The 25,082-nt window shown below is 37.5% G+C and overlaps 1 protein-coding gene across 1 annotated transcript in view; it reads left to right on the top strand.

Moving 5' to 3' along the window:
• LOC107741707 (protein diaphanous homolog 3-like) overlaps positions 1-25,082 on the top strand; it is a gene marked incomplete at its 5' end in the record, with an annotated part of 277,834 nt that overhangs the window by 192,661 nt on the left and 60,091 nt on the right. The window contains 3 exons of the mRNA XM_016554479.1: positions 2,987-3,122; positions 20,770-20,865; positions 23,493-23,555. Coding sequence (XP_016409965.1) covers positions 2,987-3,122; positions 20,770-20,865; positions 23,493-23,555 — 295 coding nt within the window. The remainder of the gene's footprint in view (positions 1-2,986; positions 3,123-20,769; positions 20,866-23,492; positions 23,556-25,082) is intronic.

Here is a 25,082-nt window from a genome sequence, read left to right as displayed (position 1 = left end):
GGAGTAATCCTACCCTTATTCAAATTATTGAATTATGAATTTAGGTTATTCCTCAGCCTTCTTTATATCTCCATTTGTGTTGAACTCACTCTCCACCCTCTTTTTCTACCACTTTTTCTTTCTGCCTTTTCTCATTAAACCTTTTCGTCTTTTGCTTCTTACACCTTACCTTTGTGTAAGGTGTGCCACTGGCTCTTTTCCGCACTTAGAAATACATCCATTATCTGGAAAATGCTTTTAAGGCTGCAGAGAGAAAGAGAGCCGAAGAAAGAGGCATATGAAGTGTTAGGACAAGGTGACTGCTCTAATGATCTTTCTTTCTGATAGCTTGCTCTGATTGCCCGAGTGTTCTTACACCTAGAAAAGTAGCCCTCATCAAACCAAAAGAGGAGTTACAGATTTCTAACAACCCTCTTCAGCCACTAATGGTCCGAAAAAGAAAGGAAAGCAAGCAAAGAGGGGTAATTTTGATCTGTTCTTGACCCCAGATTTTCTCAGAGATGTCTGAAGTGTTCAGAACATTGTCAAAACCTGGGAATAAAATGCCTTGGTTAATTTTGAGGTCTCTTTCTGCAACAATTTACTCCACTTAACACTATTTCTTCCAGCTTGTCCTCCTTCCTTCCTTCCTGTGTGTCTGTATTTTCACTATTGCTTGGTATTTTTAAAATCAAAATTTTCTCTTTTCAACACATTTACTCCTCCAAGGTAATGTTGATTTGTTAATTAATTAGGTACTATATGGTGCCACTATTTCATTAATTAAACTTATTTATATACAGCAAATTTCTGTGAACATTTTGAACCCAAGAGAGAAAATAATTGATATTGCAACTGTCAATGACTAAAATTTTGCTGGGTTGTGTAAGTCGCCTGCTTGTAGAACTTGCTTTGCTTTCATAATGTTTCTACTTTTGGAAACTTTTATGATGTTATTGAATATGCAACACTGCATTTTATGTACTGTTGTGCAATCAAATATATGTAACTAATTATAATTTTGAATGCGATCAAAGTTATTCATTAGATTATAAGTGTTTACAAATGTTAATGTATCAGCTGTTGCATTCATATTGATTATGTGCATTAGTTTAATATAGACAGTTTTTCAAAATATTTTATATATAAATTTTATATATTTTTTTTTTTTGGGGGGGGATCACTTGCTAATATGTAAGATTACAAAATAGTGTTAAAGCACAAGTAAGCCTTCAGGAGCTGTATAATGACACTTTATTTCAATAGAGTAACAAATAACAAATAAAAAGCTCTCATGAAAGGTGGGGTATTTGTTAAAATGACAACTGAATGACACGTTTCCTGTTAATAACTTCAGTATGGTTTAATATGATTTCAGCTACATGTAGCTTAATCGTCAAGTAATTTGGGATGGGTCAGTCAGGTGTTTTGTTGCTGCAGGAAATGGCAGTCTTGTCCATGTGACTGGCACCATGGACTCTTTGAAGTATCAAGCCATTTTGGCGAAGAGTGTGATGCCTTCGGTGTGTAAATTGAAGCTTGGTTATCATTGGACTTTCCAGCAAGACAATGATCCGTAGCATGCATCCAAGTCTACCAGCGCTTGGTTCAGGGATGGGTCCTGGAATGTCCTGGAATGTCCTTGAGTGGCCATCTCAGCCTCTGGATTTAAATCCCGTTGAAAATCTTTGATGGGATTTGAAACAAGCTGTGGCAGCACAGAAAGCACAAAATGTCAGTGAGCTGGAAGCTTTTCACATGAGCAGTGGGCTAAGAGTCCAATAGAGAGGTGTCTGGGTCCTCTGAACACTTGCCAGAAGCATTTATTGGAGGTTATAAAGGGTAAAGGATGCTCCGCCAAATACTGACTTTTGGGGTTGAATAGTTTCGCAAATGGACATTTGTAGAGATTCAACTTGGTTCTCAAAATCATTCAAATGTGTATTTATAGACCGTTTGCTGAGGCTTTAGTTTGGTGCCACTCAGTTTTATTCACATCACCAGAATGTCTTGTAGGTCAGCTACAGCTGACTCCTGAGCTAAAATTCAGAAATATGAAAAATGCTTTTTCTCAACAGTTTTACATTTTGAAAAGACTTGTTTCACTTAACTCTCTGATTCAATTTTCAGAGTTTGTTGGTATGACTTGCACAATATTGCCAAAGCATCAATACAAACAAACAAACAAACAAATAAAAGCTGTAACAGGAATATAAGATGCCAGCAATTGTAAAAAAAAATATATATATATTTATATCAAATATTTTGTCAGCATAGTTTACATATATAAATTTTTTTCAGACAATATTTAATAATCTGCACTATATGCTGCTTTTAAAAGGTTCAGAGTCGTTATGGTTTTCTTTTCTTTTTTTTATTGATGATTGGTGATGCAAAAGCTGAATTTTCCGCAGTCATTACTCCAGACTCCAGTGTCACATGATACTTCAGAAATCATTCTGATATGCTGATTTGGTGCTCAAGAAAAATTTCTTATTATAATCAATGTTGAAAACAGTTTTGCAACTTAATATTTTTCTGTGAAAACTGTGATGCATTATTTCTGTATTTCTTTAAAAAAAAATGTTTTTTTTTTTTGGGATGAATAGAAAGTTCTAAAGAACAGCATTTATTTGAAATAGAAATATTGTGTAACATTATACATGTCTTTAGTGTCGATTTTGTTCAATTTAATGAATCTGTGCCAAATAAAAGTATGTATAGTATAGCAAGTACGGTAGTGTATGTTCACTTGTAATTTATATACAAGTTTTTATTCACTTTTTTTTTTTACTTTTTCCATTTTTGAAGTCAGGCTTCTGTCAGGTTGTTAAATTTTACACATTTAAATTTTGATTAAATGTTACACATTTAAATATTTAAATGTGTAACACAACACTAAAGAACTTAAAGCACTGAAAAGTGTTACCACCGAACACTGAACATCTATTTGCTTCAGAGTTGTTTCCTCAAACGTCTGCTCTATCTCTGTCTTTTTTCTCTCTAGCAAGCAGTGAAGGAGAACGCAAGGAGAAGAGAGGCGGAGGAGAAGCAGAGGAAAGCGAGGATAGCCAAAGAGAAGGCGGAACGAGAGAAGCAGGAGCGGCAGATGAAGAAGAAGAGACTGCTGGAGGTCAACACAGGTGAGATGTTTATCAGTCACTCACTGAAAGTTTTCATGAGAGTGAGCTTTAGAAAAATCGCCTTTGAAGATGGATAAAACAAGTCCCTGCACACGTTCCTAGGAGCTCGTTTTAAACCAACAGAAGAGAGACACAAGTGTGTCCTGTTGTCAATCTGTTACCATGTGAACAGCCCATCGCTGATATAATACCACAACCACACACACGCAATAAAAATTCAATGCTGTGACTTTGATGATTTTGAGCATGTTGCTTTGTAGTGATTCTCAGTTCTGAATCAGGCTGATCTGCATCTGCACACTTCCTATAATGTTTACACAGGCTTTTATACACAGCTATCTGAGCGTGCATCAACATCATAATGATACGACGCAATGCATGATGATATTAGAGATGTGATTGGATTACAAACAGGTTCTATGCACTCATGAGACACACACATGGAATGAGTTTGTATAATATATGTTGCCACTCGAACTTGCCTCCTGCTGTTCAAGGAATGTGTGTGAGGATGTGCACGCACGAAGCGGGCTCCCAGTGTTCACTGGGATGAGTTTTTTTTTTTCCGTATGAAGGTCTCATGCTGAGTCAATACAGCAGAAGAGCAGCCTGCAGTGTGCTCTTCATGCACTTAATACACACAAATGATAATGTGGAGTGTGGCTTGATGAGAAGTCAGTAGTGAATGTAGTGTTGGGTTATAGTGTGTGGTGGTAATTAAGAGTGGGGCATGAAGTACAGTGCAAGGGAGAGGGGTATATATTATATTATATAGGGTAAACGTACCTATTAAGCTAGCCAAAATCTACATTGAGACATTTTTTATATATTTTATTATATATATATATATATATATATTGTAATTTTTAATTTTATGTTTTGTTTTTTATAAAAAAGTACAAGTAATTCCCACTATTCTGGAGACTTTTAATGTGAACATTTTAAAGTGACACTAACAGATTGACATCTAAGATCAGCCAATATATATTGACTGTTGGCTTTAAAATGTCAATAATACCCCCAACATGAAACCAGCAAATCTCACGATCAGTAAGTAAGGCCTGTGCCTCGAAAGGTCAGTAGGTCAAAGTTGGAATTGTTTTAACTGTAAACAGCACTTGAGTGCTGTAGATTGACGCTTTGCTCCATAGAATTCAGTCCGTTGAGGAACGTTGACGTGAGTCGTGTGAAAGTGCTTTGAGGGTAAGCTATATATATAATAATCCTCAGTAGAGTTGAATAAGTCAAGGTTTTTTAAAGGACGGCCACTGAAGCTCATGTGATTCTCCTTGGTTTTGTTTCATTCAGTTTCTCTCTTTTTTTCTTGTTTAACTCTCTTGAAGGACTGCTGTCCTTCACTTTCATTTAAAACAAATCTCAGTGTTTAAGTCTCTAGAGCAGGTCTCTAATAAACCTTTTTAGGTTAATTTAGATGTCATTAGATGTCTCATGACACAGTCATTCAGAACCAAAGTGCTTCTGTTTCAACTCTTCTATAAGGGTTTACTGACACCATGTCACTGCTGTCTTTGCTCAACAGGGGGCACTACACACTGTCCAGGCAGTCAGTGTCTGACTTATTTATACATTTGGATGAATTCAAGTCAGAGACAGAGTTTCAGGCCTCTGCTTAAGTCACTTGCCTCTCTGATTATATCCTTTATTTTTGTCTTATTCTCTCTATTGAACAGTCTTTCCATTGTAATGTTATTCATCTCTGAGCATGAGTCTATCAGTCTGAACTGAAGAAGGTTTCTTCTCTGCTTGGATTCATTCAGCTACCCAGTGCATCAACAGTTTGCATTGTATTTCTTTATTTTGCTTTGTTTGAGATCCCTCTCTTTAATTGTAAACTTAGCTTTAAAGTTTTAATTAAAAAATCTGGTTCGTTCTAGAGTGGAAATCATAACTTTTGCAGAGATGAGTTCTTGTTTATGTGCATATTACTCTTTCCGACTTTCTTGCTGTCCGTCAGATCATTTGTTTGTTTGTTTTTTTCCAATAGCAGATTACACATCAGCGTTAGGAAAGGCCATACCAACCCAATTATTTCAGCATTACTACGAGGCCAATTATAGACCTAAAAAAATAATTTTAAACATAATAAAAAACTAAATAATTAGGCAGCACAACTGTTTAATTTAATAACAATATAGCAAGATTAATACTACTACTACTAATAATAATGTTGTTCAGCATAACAATGATTTCTGAAGACTGCAGACTGGAGTAATGATACTGAAAATTCAGCTTTATCATAGGAATACATTACATTTTAAAATATATTCAAATAGAAAACATTTTTTTTAAATTGCAATAATAGTTCACAACATTACTGTTTTTACTATTTGTTTTAATTGTTTTTATTTAATTTATTAATTGATTGATTGATAAAAACAAAGGTGATTATAAAATGATTTTGGTAATTATGAAAGACTTTTCAAAAATGCTAAAAAAAAAAATCTTATCCCAAATCTAACCCCAATCCCAAACTTTGTTGCTGTATTTTAAAATATTATTATTTGCCATTTTTCTTCTTTTTAGTTGAAAATCTTGCATATTTGTAAGTTTCTGTACATTTTGAATCAGTTTTGGACAATGGCTATTTTGTGGTAATAATGGGAAATGAAAAATCACAATTTGCATTTCAAGACTTTGGCTATTGTCAAAAAAACTGAAAATATATTAAGATATTGAGGGATTTTTTAAGCTATATTTCCCAGCCTCATTTCTAAAGTGTCATGTGGGTACTTCCTCCCCTATTTGTGGCCACTCTCTCTATCTCTCTTTTCTCATCCTTTCATCATCAATCAAACACCAGCAGTGTCCTCCTACAAGGACTGACTCCTTCACGCCAGAGTATGCAGGCTCTTATAGTTTCAGACCAATCTCTCTCTCTATCTCTTTCTCTTTCTCTCTCTCCGTCTTTCCGCTTGCGCTCCAGGATGAGTGGCTGAGCCACAGGTGGAGGAGTGTGTGCTGATTCAGACAGAAAAAGAGAGAGATACATGAGGTGGAGAGCGTGTAAATGAGTGAGTTAGTGTATATGTGTTGAGCAGGCTCTGGCAGCCTCCCAGCTGGTCTGAGTGTGTATAAACGTGGCTCTTTCAGGAGGCCTCAGGTGTCTCTTCAGCTAATACTGCACCCTGTCCAGTCAACCAGTGTGATTGCTCTCTCTCGTCCACAGATGCCGAGCCTCAGAGCAGCCCCTCTTGCCCTGCAGCTCCACAGCGCGTGCTAATCGGTGTTATCATTAAAATTAGCACGGGATAGACCTGAGCCAAAGAAGTACAGACTTTTTTACTTGAAGCAGGGAAGCTCCTCTTTCTGCAATAGTCAGTGTTTTTGATCAGGCAGCCAATCAGACGGCTAACTGCTACCTGCCACATGTAATAGCATAAGTGTGCCGTTTTCCTTGCAGTGTTTTGTTATTGCGGCCCTTTTGTCGTAAACGCCATCACACTAACTCCTAGACTCTGAGTCTGGCCTTTCTCTTCAGTGCAACGTGTGCAGAAATCATAAAATGCACACACCTAGCAGTCCTGTCATTTTTCCCATCTCACTCATTTTATAGCATACGTTATTCCGATCTCATTTGCCCTTCAGTCTAGTTAGCGTGTGTGTATTCATGAACTCACTGTTTAGTGCCTGAGTGGTTGAGTTTATATTGGCTCTCTTAGCAGCATGAAAAACACAGCTGCTATTAGGTTCTAGACTAAATTACACAAAGTGAGTAACATGACAATACTGGAGTCTGCCACTGAACACCTTATAATCACTGAAGCTGTTACTGATTGCAGGTTTAGACAGTTTCACACAACTGTGTTTTGCAGCTCAGTGCAAACTCCCGTTATAAACCAAGCTCTTTACACTGTACAGTACATGGGTGTTTTTTTTTTTCACTTTTAAAGTGATAGTTCATCCAAAAATGAAAATTCTGTCATTAATTACTCACCCTCATGTCGTTCCAACTCCGCAAGACCTTCGTTCATTTTTGGAACACATTAAGATTTTTTTGATGAAATCCGAGAGCTTTCTGACCCTGCATAGACCGCAACACAACTGATACGTTCAAGGCCCAGAAAGGTAGCAAGGACATCGTTAAAATTGTCCATTATGCTCACCAAAGCTGCACTTATTTGTTAAAAGATACAGTAAAAACAGTAATTTTGTTAAATATTATTAAAATTTTAAATAATGTTTTTCAATCTTAATAACTACTATTAATTTTGTATTTAATCATTTACAAGTGATATATAATTGTCCATGAAGGCTGGAAGTGAAAAACTCCTTATATGCAGGTGTGCAGAAATATTAGGCAGGTTTTCTTTTACAGATAAAATGAGCAAAAAAAAAAAAGAAAGACCAGCACCACATCCTCTTGTACCACTGTTTGAATTTATCTTCCAGATTCTGGCAGCAAGTTTTAGGAGCTCATTTTTAGTCAATCTCTGCAAGACAGACTTTTAAGGATAGGAGATGGACTAAAAATGATCTCCCAAAACGTACTGCCAGATTATGGAAGAAAAATTCTTCAAACAGTGGTACAAGAGGATGTGGTGCTGGTGCTTCAAGAGTCACTCTCAACTTATCTGTCCATAAAGCCTATAAAAAATTAATCTTCATGTATTTCACAACACTTCAGCATGTTATTCTTATTAAATTAAGGCCATTTTGTAGGGTTTTTTTACCCAAGCAAAGTCTCTGAGAACCTGACACCTTGTAATTCTGGAGACTCCAGGTAGGTTGCAGTTCTGGAAAATGGTGGCGCTGGAGACTAAATGGTTCCTGGTGGTTTTATCTGATTCTTCATGTTAATTATTAATTCTTTTGCAGTTAACGTGTCTTTTCTTCTCACCTGTTTTTCTCTCACCCTGCTGACACACTGAGCATTTTGCTGTCCAATAGTCATGTCTTAACTTTGCAGTTTCTGTATTGCATTAGTTTTGATTATTTCTCATGGGGATTTGATAATTTTTTAGTCTAAAGCCTTGTACACACCGGGACGATTATCGCACGCGCTTATCGCCGACGTTTTTCGACGCGTCTTTTGTGTTCATATCCAAACGATTTTCGCAGACGTTGAGCCGAGTGAACGTGCAAATTCACTCCCTGACATTAGATGGCGCTTAATGAAAAACAGAAATACCCCGGTACACATCGAATCCTATTTGATCTGCAATTCCTCTCCATAACAACTCCCTCTTATCGAGATTTTTGTAGTCGCTGTCGCGTTTGTCATAAAGCCCTTTGTGTTCAGACACCAATGAGACCAGCAGCTCTACATTCATCTTGCCTCGATGCATCTTCTTGGTCTACTTACTTCCTCTTTGTCGTTAGGTATCAATGTGTGCTCGGCAAGACTGTTTTGTGCTTGAGCGCGCCACCAAGTCGTGTTTTACTGTAACTTCAGCAGCTCCAGGCACGTGAACAAAAGCGCCAATCTCATTGGTCGGCCAGTTTTTAAGGCTGCCCGTCAAACCAAAAAAACGAGCCCGAGGCGTTTTTTAAAAAATTGCGCTTTTACACCTTGAGTTTTGCGCATCAGTGTGTTTATTAATATTGATGTGGTTTGGAATTGGTAAAATGTGCTTGGAAAAAAATATGATCAGAATATCAACATGCATAATAACTGTACGCACGCACTGTATATACATGTATATATGTGTATATATATAGAGAGAGAGAGAGAGAGAGAGAGAGCAGTAGTATATGAGCAGTAGTGTATATCTTACTTTGTTACTTTTATTGAGTTATAATAAAAGATTAGATTTTATTGTTCTATGTAATATTAATTATGTTTGTGTGTATATAGTATAAGTGGTGTTGCAAATAGAATATTTAAGAGTTGTTCTAAAAATGTTTTAATGAACACTATTTCCGATTAGTTAATTGCTGCAGTTATTTTTCGATTAATTGTGCAGCCTTAAGTGGCAAGGAAAATACTGTTTTCTAGCACTCATCCTGGCTCAGGTGCAGCAGGAGATGCAGACAGAGGGGCAACATCAAAGAGCTTCTCAGAGAATGTCGCCTTCAAAGAGAGACCATCCTCTGCTTCCTCTTCCCCCCCGTCTGCTTTCTATCACAAATCTCTTTCACACCAATTAGTTTCTAATCATGTTCCTCTTTATCTCTCTTTTCTTTCCCGCGCTCAGAGCTCTGTTGTGACATGCGTGTGGCAGCGAGTGTGTGAGTGCAGTTCTTTAACATACAGGGCTGCACTAAGCGCAGTGTGCACTGCTTTGGAAAAAAAGAACAAGCGGCTGGTTTTTATTCAAAAATAATAACAATTCTCCCTCGCTCTCTTTATCTCTCACTCTCAGTTTTTGATGATGTCTGTCTCCCGTCTGAAGTCAGACAGCCCCGATAGGCTCTTTTGTGTTTCCAGGTTACTGTTGCCACTTCTCCTGTTCGTCTCCACGGAGACTGTCAATTAAAGCACCATGGCAATCTGAACCGGCCCGGTGAGAGAGGCGACGCTCTGTACGTGTTAGGGTTGGCGTAAGCGGGCCGCTCTTTGGTGGGTGGTAGGATGTGAAACAGAAATAAAAAATATAATAAATTGGTTTGGCACTGTTAGCAGGAGAGGAAGCTGTGCGCTAGTTTCCTCTGAAATGTTTTGGAGCACACTGAGAGAGCGATGATTCAAGACCAGACCGGAGGAGTAGAGGGAACTACATGAATATGTTTTCAGAGAGAGGGGAGGGTCTCTGTGCTTGTTGAAAGCAACAGACCAGACATCTAACAGAATTAGGCCACATATCCATAGACACGGAGCAAATACAGTCGCCTGTGTGCTTCCTAATTCCACCAAGTGCTGTAAAAGCCCAGCGTTCCGGCTACTCTGTCCCAGATATCGGCTTTCCTCCAGGAGGAAGCCACAGGGGGGCTCCAAGCTCCCTGGAGCTCAGAAACGAGCTGATGAAACCGACTCTGAACCCTACAGCCTATGGAAAGGAGTATGTACTTAAACAGACAGATGCGATGAATGTTTAATAAAAGATTTAAAAGAAATCAAGCCTCACAAGGGACTAGAATTGAACAGGCCTTCGAAGAATTTCACTCAGCTACAAATAATTTGTCTCCACACACCGAATGAAAAAAACACTGCTCGACCGTCACAGCCTTTATTATAAAGCTATATGAGCAAGATTTTGGACCAATGAGATTTCTCAGTGAGCGGAGCTACCTAACGCAATGCTAAAGCTGACACAAACTCAGATTTACATTAAAGGGCACCTATTATGCCCCTTTTTACAAGATGTAATATAAATCTCAGTTGTCCCCAGAATGTGTCTATGAAGTTTCAGTTCAAAATACACCACAGATCATTTTTCTTATATCATTTTAAAAATGCCTATTTTGAGTGGAAGCAGAAACGCACTGTTTTCCTGCATGTCTCTTTATATTCAAATGAGCTGCTGATCCCTGTCCCCTTTTCCAGAATAGGGCTGTGCCTTTACAGCTCGTTCCTCAGATACTCTGTCAAAAATCATCTGTTTGGCTCTGATTATCATATCTATCGTTCTGAAATCATGCGTTTTAAACCATAGTAGTTTAAACTTCTGACATACAGTTTTTTGAGCGCACACATCCGAAGCGCACACACACAGAAAGCGGCTGTCACTCGGCATGTGAGTACTAAACTCTCTTTAATGTCTTACTGTGCTTAAACTGTCAAATACACAAACGTTTATGTTAAAAACACACAAGTTACAAAAACAGTTGGTTATGTCTGTGAAGGTGCATGTTTATATTTTATCTGTGTGGCAGCAGAGTAATATACAGTAAATAAATCAATAAATCCACTGCTCTCTTGTCTACTCCGAGGCTGGGACTCTAAATAGTGTTCTGTGCTCGTCAGTGCAGCCAAAGACAGAACTGTTAGCATGCTTTGCTCTAACTTTCGGAATGGCGTTAGAACTGGTACACCGTTTTCGATTTCGAAAGCACAATGGCGGCGCTGTGGGTGGAAACATGTAGATTAAGGGGCGGTAATATTATAAGATCCGCTTTCTGTGTCACAGGGGAGTGAAATCTGAGCAGCTCGTTTTTTCACAAGCTTGCAGAGAAAGGCTTACCAAAATTTACTGGGTTATTCTTTTTCACGTTTTCTGGATTGGTAGATGCACTGGGGACCCGATTATAGCACTTAAATAATTTTCATTATATGTCTGTTATTAACTTGCTATGTGATTAGTGCATCCCTACATGTTTTTTTTATATTGTAAAAAATATGTTATAATATATACTTTGTATGTGAAATTAGTACAGCATCTTTGTGGGTTTCCTATCAGGTCCAACTACTTGTTTGCAAAGGCTGCATCACATTAGCCAGATGCCTTTTTATCCCAAGTGATCTCAATGTATGCATGTTATCAGTTTGTGTGTTCTCAGGAAATCAAACCCATCGTATTGACATCATTACCGCTCTGCTGGGTTCACAAATCATGAGTTTCTTAAGATTTTTATGATAGATTGAACCTTACAGGCCTTAGATTAACTCCAGCTGAGCTTATGCATGAGATCCAACAATGTTCTCTTTATCTTTCACTGACGTTTCTTCCTTTCTTTGAGGATAGTGAAAATATTTGACCTTTACGGTTTAATGATCAGAATATGCACCTGACAAATCAGATTAGCAGGTGGCATTTTGTCAAAGCCATAGCAGACAGACAGCTGAGCATATGTGCTCTTTGTATCTGTTCAGGAAAATAGGATGTGAAAGATGAGAACAAGAAAAGAGGGTTGATGAAAGATTATAGGGGAGGTAATTGCGGTCTTCATTATTTGTCATCTCTCTTTCACCCTCTTAAGATAAACACGAGAGAGAATGGACGTGAACTGTGAGCACCTCTGTGTACGTCAGCAATGATTGTGCTGTTCTGTCATTATAGCTCATCCTGTGCAGACGCCTGTCCAGTTCCTTGACACACATTTGTTTGATCTCAGATCAGCAAATATCATGCATTTCTGTGATCTGTATGAAACATTTCATACATTTTAGCAGGGCTGAAGTGTAGCTTCTCCTTTAAGGCCAGTTTACAACACACCGACAGAACGTGTCTGTTGCTGTTTGTCTGCTACTGTTGGTGCACTGAAAACTGGCCTTCAAAAGACCTTCTATGCCCATAATAGCATGTGTTCATAAATTGTGATTGTGTAGCGATTAAGAGCAAATGCATCAAAAAGCCTTTCACATTACTAGCAGTGGTACTAGCAGTATGTATATATATTCGAGCAAGGGGGCTTGCCAGGGCTCGAACTGGGGACCTTCTTGCTGTGAGACAACAGTGCTAACCACCGAGCCACTGTGCCACCCCTCTCTTGTATTTATGAAAGAGGGAGAGCGAGAAGAGAGCCAACAGCAATCAAGCCAAACGTCTTTTCTGTTCCTTGCTAAATCACACCATATCCTTCCCTCTCACACCTCCTCTCTCTTCTTCACTCAGCTCTTTATTAAAGCCACCCTCCATCCCTCTCTCCTCCATCAGAGACCCAGCAGGCTACCTCCTATCACTTATCACTCTTTTGGGTTCACTCTCCCTTTCTCCATTTCCCTTAAATCACACCCTCTCTGTCCGTCTAGCCATCCTTCCTGCATCCTGACTACCTAGTCCTATCTTCTGAAAAAAGAAGTAGCAGCCAAATGGAAAACTGTGTGCATGCTAATGTCATTCATCCCAGTCCATATTTACTCTCATTTCCTTTGACTCGCATTCTCTCTCCTTTCTCTGTCTTCTCGGAAAGAAGTAAATATTCTAAGCATGACCCTTACTTGTAAATTGTGTTGGTTCAAGGCTGCATGTAATTAGTCAGGTCTGATTGAACAGTAGGTGTGCATGTGGGTGTAGCGAAGAGCCTTTTACACACACACACACATGCACACACAAATGCAGTCGGACATTCATATGCTTTTTCCATGATTACATCTCTTTCCTCAAGCCCCCACTCAATAGCATGTTAGTAGTCATTATTTCTCTCCTCTCAGCCTTAAGTATTCCTCTCTTGCTTTCTTCCTGTTCTCTTATTGACTGGCTTTTCTGTAGTACCGAGTTACCTGCTGGTGCACCTTTGTCTTTTCACACCTGTCCGTTAGTGCCTGTCTGTCTAACCATCTGAGAGCTCTGGTTTCCAAAGCATTGCCGTGACAGCTGCAGCAGTCCAGGGTCCTGTGGGTGAAGAGTATGGTGTTGGAACACTGAGATAAGTGATTGACATTCACGCCTCATTTTCTCGTGGTCAGGTTCAGTGCCAGCCACTCGCTCTTGGCAGTAAAAAAAAATAATAATAATAATTTGCTCACCACTCACTCACACACTGCCTGCTATCAGCGGAGACATGGAGGACGGCCGAGTTTGTGATTTTGATTGTATATGTTGCCTTGTTTTCATGAACATGTGATTTTGACTCTTTGCTCCCTCCAAAAACAAATTATGATGCCAGTCATGCAGCTTGCTGAGGTGAGGTGTACAAGTACTATTCTAAGTGATTGGTGATTATCTGCTTAGCAGATAATAAAATTGGGAGCGGGGTGGGGGGGTTGTGCAAAATATACATAGACATTCACATTATATTTGTATCAAATCTGTTTTTGGCTGATATTACAGATTTTTCATTTATCTGTAATGTTTGTATTAGGGCTGGGTTTTTACACAAATTTCACGATTCGATTCAATTCTCATTCACAAGCTTGTGATTCGATTCCCGATTCCATTAGATTCAATATCGATTATTTTGGATATATATCAGGTCAAATGCCAAATTTTCTCAAGGAAGAAAATTCTCTTAACTAATGCTGTAAAAGATACATGAGAGTCAGTTGGTACTACATTACTATTATATTGAAGGTTAAAACTGACTGATTTTTTAAGGCTATACAACTGCTTAAATTACACTTAATGACGTTTTTATAATGAAAGTTACAATTACATAATAATATTTCTACTTCAATTCGGTTTTTTATATAAACATTTAAATGGTGGCGGTCATAAAAAAAAAAATTAAACATTGAAGAACAGTAAAATTATAATGAATATATTATATGGTGCATATATTTAGCAAAATGTCCCTCTCTACAGTTTATTTTTCTAGCTGACTAACAAGTTTATGGTCACCGAAAATGTTTTTCTGAGGTAAATGTGACGTTACGTGACATTGTTTACAAGCCGTTATTGTCGTCTTGTTTGGCTGAAACACTGATTGAGCGATTACATGAGAGGATATAGATTGTAAAGTTGTACTCTTTCTTTTAATTTCCCTTCTAATGTTTAGTCATGTTTATTTTGTGCTGAAATTGGTATTAATGTGGATGAGAATGATCAGTTCATGTGCACATGCGCTAATCTTAGACTTTGTTTCATATTAAAAGTACCAAAGCGCAATGCGTATTGCGATATATTGGATGGGAGGTGCCCTTCAATGTTACGTCCATTTACTGAAAACAGGCTAGACTAATCAATTCTTGGGATTTAAGAATCAATATCGTTTCGTAAAAATGAGAATTTTTGAAATAAAAAAAAAAAAATGAAATTTTACATTTAGATTACCTTTGCTATCATTTAATACTCAAGGTTAATCTTTAAAAAAATAGTTTAATATACGCACACCTTGGCAATAGAATCGCCATTGGCTAGTACATTTTATATATGCATAAATTAGTCATGCATATATTAGTCATTTTAACTGAACTTAGGACTGGTGGTGGTGCTTAAGATATTGTTGGTCATTCAGTGTTTCTGTAAAAAAAAAGGCGGTGCGTCATGCGTCTTCACACTAGAGTTTGCGGTAAATCAGATACAGGTGCGCTGCACATCCATTGAGATGCCCCTTGTCCAAATACCCACACTTGCGGTCTTGGCCACTGGAGAGCACGTGCGCTCGACAGGAAGTAAGTGTGCAAGACTGTCCCAGGTCTTAAAAAGGTCACGGAAACCCTTCCAATGTAAGTTAAATATTAATATAATAGACTAATTAGATATTATATATTTTTTAGAAAAACAAAGTGTTGCACATTTTATTGGTTCGTGGTACTCTCGTGAACAATGTACTTACTTTCTTTCTGGGTCTTTAACGTGGTAGTTGTGTTACCGTCTATGCAGAAAGCTCTTGGATTTCATCAGAAATAACTTAATTTGTGTTCCGAAAATGAACAAAGGTCTTATAGGTTTGGAACGACATGAGGGTGAGTAATTAATGACAGAATTTTCATTTTTGAGTGAACTAACCCTTTAAGTATTTTTTTCTCTTCTTTCCAACTCTGTTCTTTTGTTATACATTCCCCTTCCCTTTTTCCTTAGAAGTTTTTTCTTTTTTTTCAACAGCTTGTGGGCAAGCCAAAAAGCTGAAATCTTACTGTTATTTGAACCCTATCTGTAAAAAAAAAAAAACGTAACCATTTCAAATTGTATTCACTCTAAAACTGTATTCATTGTTCTTTGCACCAGACAATGAAACCAGACCTTTAATCCAACAAACTAGATGCTCTTAAGTACTGTTTACTAAAGTTGTTTAGTTTAACTATTGCATCCACCTGAAAGTTCACATAACACAGTGTAATTAAGTAAATTCAACAAATTTGTAAAAATCAGTTATGTTTACTCGCTTTTCTTAAGTAGATTCAGTGATTACTTTTTACGGTGTGCTTTTTATCACTTAATTAGAAGCACCAAAAATTAAGTTATAGCGGATACTGAACAGATTTAGAAGTTGATTTTAAAATGCAAAGTATTTAAAATAAAAATAAAGCTATGTAAACACTTGCATTTTTACAACACTATAAGTGTGTCCCTTCAAGTAATAAAGTTCGACACACACTTGTGGTTAGTGGTTGAACGGATCATAGTTGATCCGTGATCCATACAGACCAAGCCTCACGGTTCGGCACGTATGTGATCTGCGGAAAAATTGCAAAATTTAACCATAATAGAGTGAACGTTTATCAATTGTACGTGTTTACACACGCAATCGATTTTAAACCATTCCAGCGAAAGAAGGCGAAATGGAACTTGATTCATTACTCGCACGCTGTTTTCTATGTTCACAGCCACGCACACATGAAGCGCGCACAGGCAGATAGGTGCATTTGACTGTGCGCGTACTGACACCGAACTGAACCCTCTTTTGTATATCATTCACTCCTTGCCTTTGAACAGACGCATATACACATAAAATTGACAAAATACCGATCTCGACAATCATTCTGGTAAATGCAGTCAGTTATGTCTTAAGTGAACAAGAACAGCTGATAAAGAAATTGGATATGTATCATTATATATCCGTAGTTTCTATGGATGTATCATTATATTGTTGATATTTGTCAAATCTCAAATATTACACTACCAGTCAAAAGTTTTTTAACAGTAAGATTTTTTATGTTTTTTAAAGAATTCTCTTCTGCTCACCAACACTCTTAAAAATAGAGGTGCTTCACGATGCCATAGAAGAACCTTTTTGTCTAAATGGTTCCATAAAGAACCTGTAACATCTGAAGAACCTGTTTCACAAAAGGTTCTTTGTGGCGAAAGAAGGTTCTTCAGATTATAAAAAGGTACGAAAGATGGTTCTTTAAAGAACCTTTGACTGAATGGTTCTTTGTGGAACCAAAAAAAGTTCTTCTATGGCATCGCTGTGAAGAACCTTTTAAGCACCTTTATTTTTAAGAGTTAGGCCTGCATGTATTTGATCCAAAATACAGCAAAAGCAGTAATATTGTGAATTTTTTTTTACTATTTAAAATAACTCCTTTCTATTTGAATATATTTTAAATTGTAATTTATTCCTGTGATCAAAGCTAAAATTTTCAGCATCATTATTCCAGTCTTCAGTGTCACATGATCCTTCAGAAATCATTCTAATATGCTGTTAAAGAAACATTTTTAATTATTATTATTATCAATATTTAAAACAGTGTATATGTTTCTTTTCATTAAAAAAACCTGACAAAAATAATAATAATAATAAATGTTTTTTATTTATTTTTTTGAGCAGCAATTCAGAATATTAGAATGATCTCTGAAGGATCATGTGACTGGAGTAATGATGCTAAAAATTAAACTTTGAAATCACAGGAATAAATTACATTTTAAAATATATTCAAATAGAAAAGTTATTTTAAATAGTAAAAATATTTCACAATACCACTGCTTTTGTTGTATTTTGGATCAAATAAATGCAGGCTTTGTGTTTTTTCTTTAAAAAACATTAAAAATATTACTGTTCAAAAACTTTTGACTGGTAGTGTATATTTTTATACTGCAAATTGTTTGCAGTTTTGATGGCTAAATTCACTTCTAGCATTTAGAAAAAAAATATTGATTTAATTTTTACTCTTTTATTTTTGAATTTACTTTACTAGACAAAATAGTGTATCATTTTACTATCAGCCATTTATTTCAGATAATGTTGTGTTGTTATCAGCCAATATATAAAGTCAACATCTTGGTCAATTTTAGTATCTAATAGACTTGCTTTGAAAAAACAGGGACCAAAGAGATTCAATAATGGGCTGTTTTAACTTATGCCAGTAAGCAACCACCTAGTAACACCTTAACAACCACCCAGAAGAACTTAGAGCCAGTTTTGCACAAGCACACAGAGTAACAAATCTAAGCACTGAAACTCAAGTTATTTAAAATAATTTTACCATGGCACTAGACAATATTATTACAGATAAAAACTGAAATATGCTATTTATATAAATATTCAGTACCTGGGTTGTAGAAGCTCTTCGGTTACACAGATGAAATACAATTGCTCTAATGAGGACAAGATTGCTTTATAATTGGTCTCTACCTGTGAATCATTAAAATCGCTTGTGCAAATTCTTGATCAAAAACTCCCACAGTTATGGGAGCATTATTCAATCTTTGAATTAAATTATACAGGTGAAAATAATGACTAAAGAGCATATGTAAAACAAATGCATAAATTGTCAAAAGAGTACATAACAATTGAAAATAATGCCAGTGTTTGGTTGTCCCAGTGGGCATTGTTGATTCAAGAGGTGGAAGCTATATCAAACCAGGCAAGCACTGTCTAGACATGGTTCTTCCACAAAATGTTCTGTACAAGCAAGCAGGAGACTTGTGATGGAAGCTACAGAGAGGCAAACAAACACTTTGAAGGGGCTACAGAGTTCTGGAGCTGAAGGTGCACCCGACAACATACCAAGAGCCCTGGACAACACTGGCCCATACAGGAGTGTGACACAAAAGAGGACAGTGTTCAAAAAGAACCATGTCGCAGCACTTCTGGAGTTTGCCAAAAGGCTTGACACACGGCACTGTTGCTCATAGGGGGAATGTGGAAAAGATTTTGTAGTCAGATGAGACTAACAGAGAACCATGTTTAGCTTTAAAGTGACGTGTATACTACAAATTTAGCATTGGCCAAGTATATGCTGTTAAAATCGAAGGAAGAATGGCTGATGCAAAATACAGGAAAATTGTGCAAAATTACGTGTTTCAGTCTGCAAAAAAGTGAGTCTTTCGACAAAGCTGTTTTTTTACCAAAACAAAGGTTCCAGATACAAGGCCAGATGAACGCTCAAAAGCATAAAATGTCCTGTAATGGCCTTGGCAATTGAGAATAGGTGGCACTGTTTGACAGGTTCAGGTTGTTTAGGTGTCATCTTACTAATTTTAACAGCCTGGAGCAAATCTGCCTGGAAGAATGGATAAAATGATGCCAGAACCACAGCGAAGCCAGTATGTACTCGAGGGAAAAGACTAAGCTGTCAAAATAATATTATTATTAATGTATTTAGGGCAAAAATATATTTACTTAAAGCATATTTTTATATGGAAATTCATAATATCAAAAGAAGGACTTTTTTTAATTAGTTAAAATATAATGGATTAAATTTAGCAAGGCACTGAATTTCTGTGGTAGTGTGGTGATAAGTGGTTGGTCTATCATACACACACTTAATCACAGACTCACACTCTTTATGTCTAATTGAAGCTTGGCTAGTAAAGGTCAACAGTTCTGTGCTTTCTCTTCGCTGATAGTTTTCATTGTTGGTCGGCTGCCCCGTCTGAACTACTGACAACATTCTGTACAAGAGCTATACCTTCTCCTCAATTCACTTTCTCTCGCTTCCACGCCCTACTCTCTATTTCTCCATCCCTCTCTTACTCAGACAATAGTTGCTGATTGAAAATGGCCTCACTATATTATCCGAGCGTATGACTGAGTCTGCCTGGCTTTTTACAGAGAGCAATGCACCCTTGACAATGGCACAGTCCCACAAATGCTTCAGACAGTCTCTTATAAAGCCCCTATAATTGTGTGTTTGCTTTTACATCTTATATTTTAGGTAAACGCTGAATTACAGATAGAACAGAGGAAGATTTGTTCTATTGAGTGAATATAGCAAAAAAGGAAACCTTATTTTACATTCAACTGCTTTTTTTCATGGATACTGTATTTGTCATACCAAATGAAGGATTTAAAAAAAAAAATATTATACATATTAGTAAATTAAATTATAAACTGTAAATTATAATAAATAATTTAATTGAAATATATATATTATTTATTTATTATTGTAATTGTTCCATTTTCTATAATATGTAAGGATAATTTAATTGTAATATATTTATTTCTTTTTTATTGTGATAAAATTTAAGGGGGTCTGAATACTTTCCGTACCCACTGTACATGCATGTGTGTGTATTTATATATGCACAATAAATATATACAGCACACACACACATATTATGTGCACAAAGACTTTTTTTTTTTTTTGGATGCGATTAATCATGATTAATCATTCGCCTGCACTATATATATTATATATGAATTTATATATATATATAAAATCTATGCATATACATAACTGTACTTTAGACTAGACTAGCAACTCTCATGAAATAATATCATAACAGTCAGGTTATTCTGTAAATAGTTTTGGTTTAATTCTGAATCAGCCCAGATGATAGGTGTCACAACCTATCGGTGTAAAAGTGGGCACTTCTGCAGCGTTAGCACACACGCTCACATGCTTTTTGATTTGTTTTGTGTTGTGTGCGTGTGTGCACTTGCTGTGTCAGTGTAAAGATTAATATTTGGAGGTTACAGTGCGAAGGCCCTTAATGCTTACCCACGCTCACCCATCCACGGGTTCAACACACAACAGACGTCCTCTCACACAAGCCTTTTTCTCCAAACCTGCTGAAAAGCACACTTTCCTGCCAAGCTGATTTATTCTCTGTCACTGGATGTGTGTGTGTCTGTAAAGTGTTGTGTAAGCAGCAGTGCGAGCACATGCGTGATGTGTTTGTGACCGTGAGCGGTGTGGTGTTCCTCCTGTCTGCCGTGGGTCCCACAGGCCTCTTTGTGTCTCTAGAGTCCCTCTATGTGAAAGCCAGTGGCCTGAGGTTAACTGCCTGCACCACTCAGCTGTTTTTACGATCGGCCCTCCAAACGCTACAAAACACCCATGGATTTGTGTAGAGGTGCAGAGATGTATAGAGGAGTTTAAGAACCTGTCTGCCTCTCAAATTGTCCGAATCGGCGCTGTGATATACTGACCACAGAAGGCCACTTTTTTTTCCCCCAGCATTCCTACAGAGACACTTAAGTGATGCTATGGAATGACCCTCCACATCCTAATGTTTTTCTCTTCTTTCTTCCTCTCCTGTAGAGAACGATGAGACCGGTGTGATGGATTGTCTGCTGGAGGCGCTGCAGTCTGGAGCTGCTTTCAGAGACCGCAGGAAAAGAGCACCCAGACCCCGAGGTGAGTCTTCTCACACTCCTCCACTCACATCCTTCATCTGTTGATGAGTTATCTCTTTCAGTTCTGCTTTCTTTCTTTCTTTTTCTTTCTTTCTTTCTTTATTTCTTTCTCTCTTTCTCTTTCTTTCTTTCAGCTTATTTTTTCCATATCTGTACTAGTTTTCTGTCTATTTGTTTGTATATTAGTTAAGTAGCTATGTGATAAGTGCAGTAATGTACAGTAAGCCAGCCACATCACAAAATAAACCCCTAGTATCCCGACAAAGAGTGGAGGGATAACTGTGTATTTTCCCTTATATATAGTAGCAGCCTAAAGCACCCAGTGGTTGAGAGTTTCTTTCTCCTGCGCAGTGAGGGGTGAGATAAGCTAGAGTGTGTCTTCTGTGCTCTTCATGTTGTGTGTCCTACCCAGCTGAGAGGCTCAGGTTTGTTGACTGCAGACAGCTACAGACAGATGGTGGGTGGCATATATCAGTATAGCCTGACCAAAAACTCTAGAGTTTTCCTTTCAAAAGTCTGGGTTATTTTTGTGTCTTTGAAGCTCTCTCATGCTCACCAAGGCAGCAAAAATATAGTAAAAACACTTATATTAAATATTATTACAACTGAATTATTAAAATCTTTCTATTTTAATATAGTTTAAAGTGTAATTTATTCCTGCGATGACAAAGCTGTATTTTCAGCAGCCATTACTCTAGTCTTCAGTGTCACATGATACTTAAGAAATCATTATAAGATGCTGATTTGGTGCTGAAGTAACATTTACTGTTATTATCAGTGTTGAAAACAGTTGTGCTGCTTAATATTTTTGTGGAAACCATGATTTTTTTTTTTCCTCCAAGATTCTTTGATTAATAGAAAGTTCAAAATGTTCTAAAATTAATGTCTCTTTACTGTCATGTTGATGTATTTAATGCATCCCTGCTGAATAAAAATATTAATTCCTTATATAAGTAACCTCCCTACCCCACACTTTTAAACAAAGTTATGTATGTACTAATTTATATCTTCAATCCTGCAGATTATTTAGGATTAAACCATTATAAACCATTATTGTAACGGGACCGACGAGACGTGAGGCGTGAGGATCCATGTGCAAGCTTTTATTAAGAGACGTGGTTTTAACAGGCATGGGTCAGACAATGGCAAACGGGTATATCGAAGGCAAGGCAAGAGATAAATCCAGGTAGAAGGCAAAGGTCCAAGCAGGGGCAAACAGAGTCAGAAACAGCAAGCAAAGGGTTAATCCAAGAGACGTGGCGTGAATCAGAAACCAGGAAAACAGACAAGGCAAGACTAAGACTAGACTAAGAAAACTATGAAAACTTAAACAGGCTCGGTAAGGTAGCTATCCGCTAAACAGGGATACACGCAAAACAATACACGAGACTAAAACAGAAAACACGGAATGGCTCAGTAAGGCAGCTAACACTTGGGGAGTGAAAAATGCAGAACAATACTCGGCAGTGAGAGAGAGGAAGTCCATGGCTTATGTAGCATGTCTGATTGGATTCAGCTGTGTGTGTGTGTGTGTGATCAGTGCATTCAGCTGTGTGCGTGTAATCAGTGCAATGGTTGATGGGAAATGCAGTCCAGGGTGATGTGTAACAGTCTGTGTGGTGTGAGAGTCAATGTAATGGGAGAATAACCTCTAGTGGCAATCGGCCTGAAGCCCACGGACCGGATTCGTGACAATTATATTGTCCTGAACAGTTAAACTGCCTGCCGTTCTTCAGAAAAATACTTAAAGTCCCACAAATTATTTGGTTTTCGAGCATGCGTATTTGAACCCTTTCCAGCAATGACTGAATGATTTTGAGATCCATCTTTTCACACTGAGGACAACTGAGGGACTCGTACGCAACTATTATAAAATGTTCAAATGCTCACTGATGCTCCAGAAGGAAACATGAAGAATTTGTGGGACCTAAAGGACTTTTTGAAGAACAGTGGGCAATTTAACTGTTCAGGACAAACAAGGGACTCATGAACAACTATAACCAAAAAAAAAAAAATACCACAGCTGTGGATCATCCAGGTAATAACACAGTATTAAGAATCAAGCGTATGTAAACTTTTGAACGGGGTCATTTTTACTTTTTTTTTTTTTTGTGTGTGTGAACTATATCTAAATGTATTTTATGTGAAATCTTATTCAGGTCGTTACTAAATAAAAAATAACATGCATTTTTGTATGATCCCTCTTGTTTTGGTAAAATAATGAACATTTGGCAGATTCTGTGTATGTAAAATTTTGACCACAACTATATAGTCTATTGTTCTGTAAATGGACAATTTACAGTCTGTAGCTCCTTTTAAAAATCTTTTTCTATAGAAATCAGTACAGAATCAGCCCCCTACTATGAGCACACTTCCTCTGGCATTACATGAGCCAATGGAGTATAATGCAGCTGACCACCTTCCATAGAAATCAGGAGAGCCCAACAAACTGACTGGCCAAATCAGAAAGACCTGTTAAACGCTTCAAGAAATCTGAACTTTTTTTTAAAAGCATGTCATGCCTTTCATTACTCTAGGAAGTAAAAATCTAATGTATGGTGACCGCAGGTGTGTTTATGTGTGAGAGCAACTCTCACTCTGTCTTGTCCCGTGTCCTGATTTCCACAGATGAACCAACACAAGTGCTCAATCCGAGTCCACAAAGACCTGTTCTGAAAGACTGCAACCACGGTAAAATCAAGAGTTAAAAAAGAGAGAGAAATATAGCATTTCTCTCCACTATTTTCTTTCCTTTTTTCTCTCTTCGCTATTAACTGCATTAATATTGCTCACTAACCCTGATCTACCAGCCCCGTGTCCTGAATGTCTTTTCTGTTTGGGTTAACGTCTGTTTCAATCACGTGTCACTCTTTTTATTGATTTTTTCCCTTTTGTATACACACTAATGGTCAATAGTAGGTCCAGATAGGGCCAATTACTTATTTGAATGGCACATAACAGTCCCTCAAGGCCTCTCCTATCAAAAGGGAACCGCTTCTTAAGCTGCTGGTCATAAACACGACAGGTGTTATAATGTGATACGGATTCAGCAAAAGCTTCAGAATGCTTCTGACCGCAGATGTTCCTTTTTCACTGAAACAATGTTGGTGTTGGTGCTCGGCTTGCAGATACTGTGTGTTAGTGTGTCTCCACTGCCTTGAGAGGCAAACAATGATTTAACTGGCTGTTCCTTTATAAGCTGCCCACAAACAAACAGTGCATCATGGTGAAATAGTGCAGCAGTGAAAATACAGATTTGGTTTAGCTAATAGATTTCTGGCCACTGATGTTAACAGTTCTTGGTTCAAGACCAGAGTGGAGCCATTTTTTATTTTTTTTTAGAATTGCTTTTTTAAATGTAAATGCACAGAATGTAATGGGCTTTGGCTGTTGCAGCACCATCACCTCTACATTGTTGGTGGAAAAGTGGTAAGAAAAAAATTATTCTTAAAGTTTCCATATATGAGTGTCTAATTTCCTCTTGTGTCCTTCTCATTGCATGAATCAGTATTTTCTGTCTGCTTGCACGTACATTGTGTTGTGTCTTATTTCAGTCAAGCGTGCTGCTTACAGCTCATGTCTGGTTGTGATTGGACAGTTGATGTAAGTGTCAGAGTCAGCAGGGTTATAATCAATGTCATGCGCTCGCTGTAGCTGCTGTTACCGCCAGGTGTTAATGTGTCATCCAGAAACTCGCTGTGAGTCGAAAATGCCACATTTCCAGCCAAACTGAACGCCCAGAAATAGTGGGAATGTTTTTTTGCTGAAAAAGCTTTTCCGCTATTGTCTGTTGACATAACCGTCACAAAATTGCAACATGTTGCGCTCTGATGAGCCGTTCCTTTTGACATGACAAGCATTAATGTAACAATCCACTTTTTCTGTAATGAATGGGATCAGCGTTCATCAGCTGATATGTAGTAGGAATCAGAAAAGCTTGTAGCAAACTTTCATCTGTACTTGTTTTTGTGTTCCTATACTCTTTATACTCTAAGGTTTCAAAAGGGAGCTTTCACAGCAGTGCCATAGAATAACTATTTTGGGTTCTAAAAAAAATCCACTAGAAAGAGCCTTTTGTGCAGTGAAAAGGTTTATGTCTGTTCCACCTCTCAGATCTTCAGTTTGCCAGTGTTACGTACAGTAGTGATCATTCTATTATGCATTAGCAACATAAAACAAACAGATATGACTGTCTTGTCAAAGGTTACTTCATAATCA

This window comes from Sinocyclocheilus rhinocerous, unplaced genomic scaffold (assembly GCF_001515625.1).
Source record: "Sinocyclocheilus rhinocerous isolate Xijiao unplaced genomic scaffold, SAMN03320098_v1.1 scaffold796, whole genome shotgun sequence".
Lineage (NCBI taxonomy): Eukaryota > Metazoa > Chordata > Actinopteri > Cypriniformes > Cyprinidae > Sinocyclocheilus > Sinocyclocheilus rhinocerous.
This window is presented reverse-complemented; position numbering and strand designations above follow the sequence as displayed.